Source organism: Eimeria mitis, genomic scaffold (assembly GCF_000499745.2).
Source record: "Eimeria mitis Houghton genomic scaffold, Emh_scaff6800, whole genome shotgun sequence".
Classification (NCBI taxonomy): Eukaryota; Apicomplexa; class Conoidasida; order Eucoccidiorida; family Eimeriidae; genus Eimeria; species Eimeria mitis.
In genome coordinates, this window is record NW_013574911.1 from 202 (window position 1) to 673 (window position 472).

Below are 472 nucleotides of genomic sequence, written 5' to 3' on the forward strand. Positions count from 1 at the left end.
CTGTACACAGATGCACTTCTGCCTTCCAGGACGGCGTGGAATGGGCTGTAAGCTGCAGCTCCTGCGATGCGTTTCCTAATGCAACTTGGGCTGCCCCTTCAACTTGTCTCTTTTGTCGTTTCAGGTCTCCCTGGTTGGCTCCGGTAATTGGGGAACTGCAGTTGGGAAGATCGTCGCCTCAAATGCGAAAAATTCGCACATATTCAATACAGATGTGGGGCTCTCATACTCTCCCATGTGGATCTGCGTTGGTTAGAAGCAGTTCATTACTGTTTTGAGTGGCATATGAGGCATACTACACCGACATCTTCATCATTCTCATCTGAGCTCGTGTCAGTGGAACCTCGCGAAGTGCAACATATTGCTGTACGAACAAGAGCTGCAGCTTTCTTCTGTCTTTTCGCAGGTCCGTATGTGGGTGTATGAGGAGGAGGTTGAGGGCCGCAAGCTGACAGATTGGATAAACCATCAC

General features: G+C 49.8%; 1 protein-coding gene across 1 annotated transcript in view; it reads left to right on the forward strand.

Moving 5' to 3' along the window:
* Positions 1 to 285: 285 nt before the first annotated feature.
* The window catches only part of EMH_0089080 (glycerol-3-phosphate dehydrogenase, putative), a gene marked incomplete at both ends in the record, with an annotated part of 2,038 nt that continues 1,851 nt past the window's right edge, over positions 286 to 472 (forward strand). The window contains one exon of the mRNA XM_013501385.1: positions 286 to 366. Coding sequence (XP_013356839.1) covers positions 286 to 366 — 81 coding nt within the window. The remainder of the gene's footprint in view (positions 367 to 472) is intronic.